Source organism: Pyxicephalus adspersus, chromosome Z, assembly GCF_032062135.1.
Source record: "Pyxicephalus adspersus chromosome Z, UCB_Pads_2.0, whole genome shotgun sequence".
NCBI lineage: Eukaryota > Metazoa > Chordata > Amphibia > Anura > Pyxicephalidae > Pyxicephalus > Pyxicephalus adspersus.
This window is the reverse complement of record NC_092871.1, coordinates 625715-627704: the sequence shown is the minus strand read 5'-3', so window position 1 is coordinate 627704 and position 1990 is coordinate 625715. Positions and strand designations below refer to the sequence as shown.

The window sequence follows — 1990 nt, the reverse complement described above, 5'->3', positions numbered from 1 at the left end:
CTGCAACATTCCCCGCTCATCACATATATATGTGTATATACCTTTATATGTAAGGGGAGGGGCAGAGGAGCTGGGCCAGCACAGAGAACATTTAGGCACACCAATCACACCTGAAATGCAGGAAGGGAGGGGCGGTGATAGGTAAGTGACCCTTCCTGGGATATTGGAGTTTCAGCGTCAGATTGCAGGAAATTAAAAATGATTTAATGAAATGAAATAACTTCTAATAATCATATAAAATATTGGATTTTCTGTCATTGTACGTGCAGCTTGGTGAAAGGTCCTCTTTAATGTATAATAGACGGATGCTGCAATGCATGCTGGGAAATAGGAAGCCATTGTGAACTGAACCCCCAGAGCTGACACTCTACCCGGCCATTTTTATTTCTTGGCATTTTATTGGAATAAAGAATCACAGAGCAGCTCCAGGAATATTTCACACGCTATTTACTCTCCCGCAGAAACGCCATGGCGGCTCCCGGGCGCGTCCGCCATATTTATTCCTCTTTGCCAGGCCCGGGTGTAAGTCGCCTCCATCTGACGGGTAATCAGCTCCGCACAGCCGGCGCTTCTAAATAGAAACATAAAAAATGTTCTTTTCTTGTTGCTGCGACTACAAATAAATATTATCTTTCCCCCAGGCTCACCTAAAATGTATTTTTAGATTTGGAAATAATCATCTGCAATAAAAATCCCCAAACATTTCCTTTCATTTAAACTTTTTGTAATATTGAGGAACGCACTGCGGAGCGCACACGGCGATGAGCCGGCTCTGAATACATTACCATGGTGCGCTGGTGTAGAATCTATTACCAGAAATCCAAAGATTCCGGGGAAATAAAACGATTTCAGTTCATGGGAAATTGATTATTCTGCAACCCAGAAATCATAAGAAATGGGAATTTAAGGGATGCAGAGTATAGAAATGTCCAGGAACCAAAGCCAAAAATTCCACCAATGTCACCTGGTGTCTGATTGTTCTTTACTTTTTATTAATTCTGCCCTCCAGCCTCCCCTTCAATAAATCTGCCCTCCAGCCTCCCCTTCAATAAATTTGCCCTCCTGCCTCCTAAGACTGAAAGGACCAAGGATGAATTCCCCGGATCAGCACATGTATACTGCAACACACGTGATTGGCTGCTGGTACTTCCTTGCCCCGCCTTCTCCCATGCTGATTGGTGCTCTGGTAGGGATTGTATAGAAGCCATTGAAATGGTCATAGAAGGTGAATGGATGTGAATATTCAGGGCCAATCACTAATGATATAGAAATCTTTATTGTTCCAGACACAACACACATAGAAGCTCCGCCCACCACCTATCCCCTCTGATGCGTTTCACCGGCCATATTCATACAGAGCCCATATAAAGGAGCCCATTGAGGGGTGAAACGCGTCAGCCCAGGGGGGACCCAGGTGGAGGCTCCATGATGTATAAGAACTTTCTGCTTTCTCTCACAGTGAGCCCCCCGGAGTGTCCCAACTTACCAGAAGTTATAAGAAATCCTCCCCCAACTTTATAGAGCCGAGCGGCGGTGAAGGGCACAGCGCACACCAACACGAGCCCCCCAACCAGGCTGGAGGCCACGGCAAGGATGATGAATGCCGTCCAGAATCCTCTGTACACTGACAACGAGAAGGAAAAGATTTCATTGTGTTGTCACTGCTGGAATCATCAGATTGAGCTGTGTCAGCCAATCAGAAATCATCAGATGGAATTCACAATGTGACACCAACCATGGGAAGATTTCCCAAACACACTGAGGATCTCCTCTGTGAGAATATTGGACATTTCTGTTAAGTTCTCCTGACAATATGGAAACATCGTACAGTACAGCATTGTGTCCGATGGTTGTTTTATGTGGCCCAGGTGAGTTACACCTGTATAATGGTCATGTGACGGGGGTTCTCATATTGCATAAAGGTCATGTGACAGGGGTTCTCTTATTGTATAATGATCATGTGACTGGGGTTCTCATATTGCATATTGGT

The 1990-nt window shown here is 45.0% G+C and overlaps 1 protein-coding gene across 1 annotated transcript in view; it reads right to left on the bottom strand.

Annotated features, from left to right (window-relative positions):
• Positions 1-1394: 1394 nt before the first annotated feature.
• Positions 1395-1990, bottom strand: part of LOC140343763 (transmembrane protein 182-like) — a 4835-nt gene continuing 4239 nt past the window's right edge. The window contains exon 4 of the mRNA XM_072430631.1: positions 1395-1624. Within this exon, the coding sequence (XP_072286732.1) occupies positions 1395-1624 (230 nt within the window). The remainder of the gene's footprint in view (positions 1625-1990) is intronic.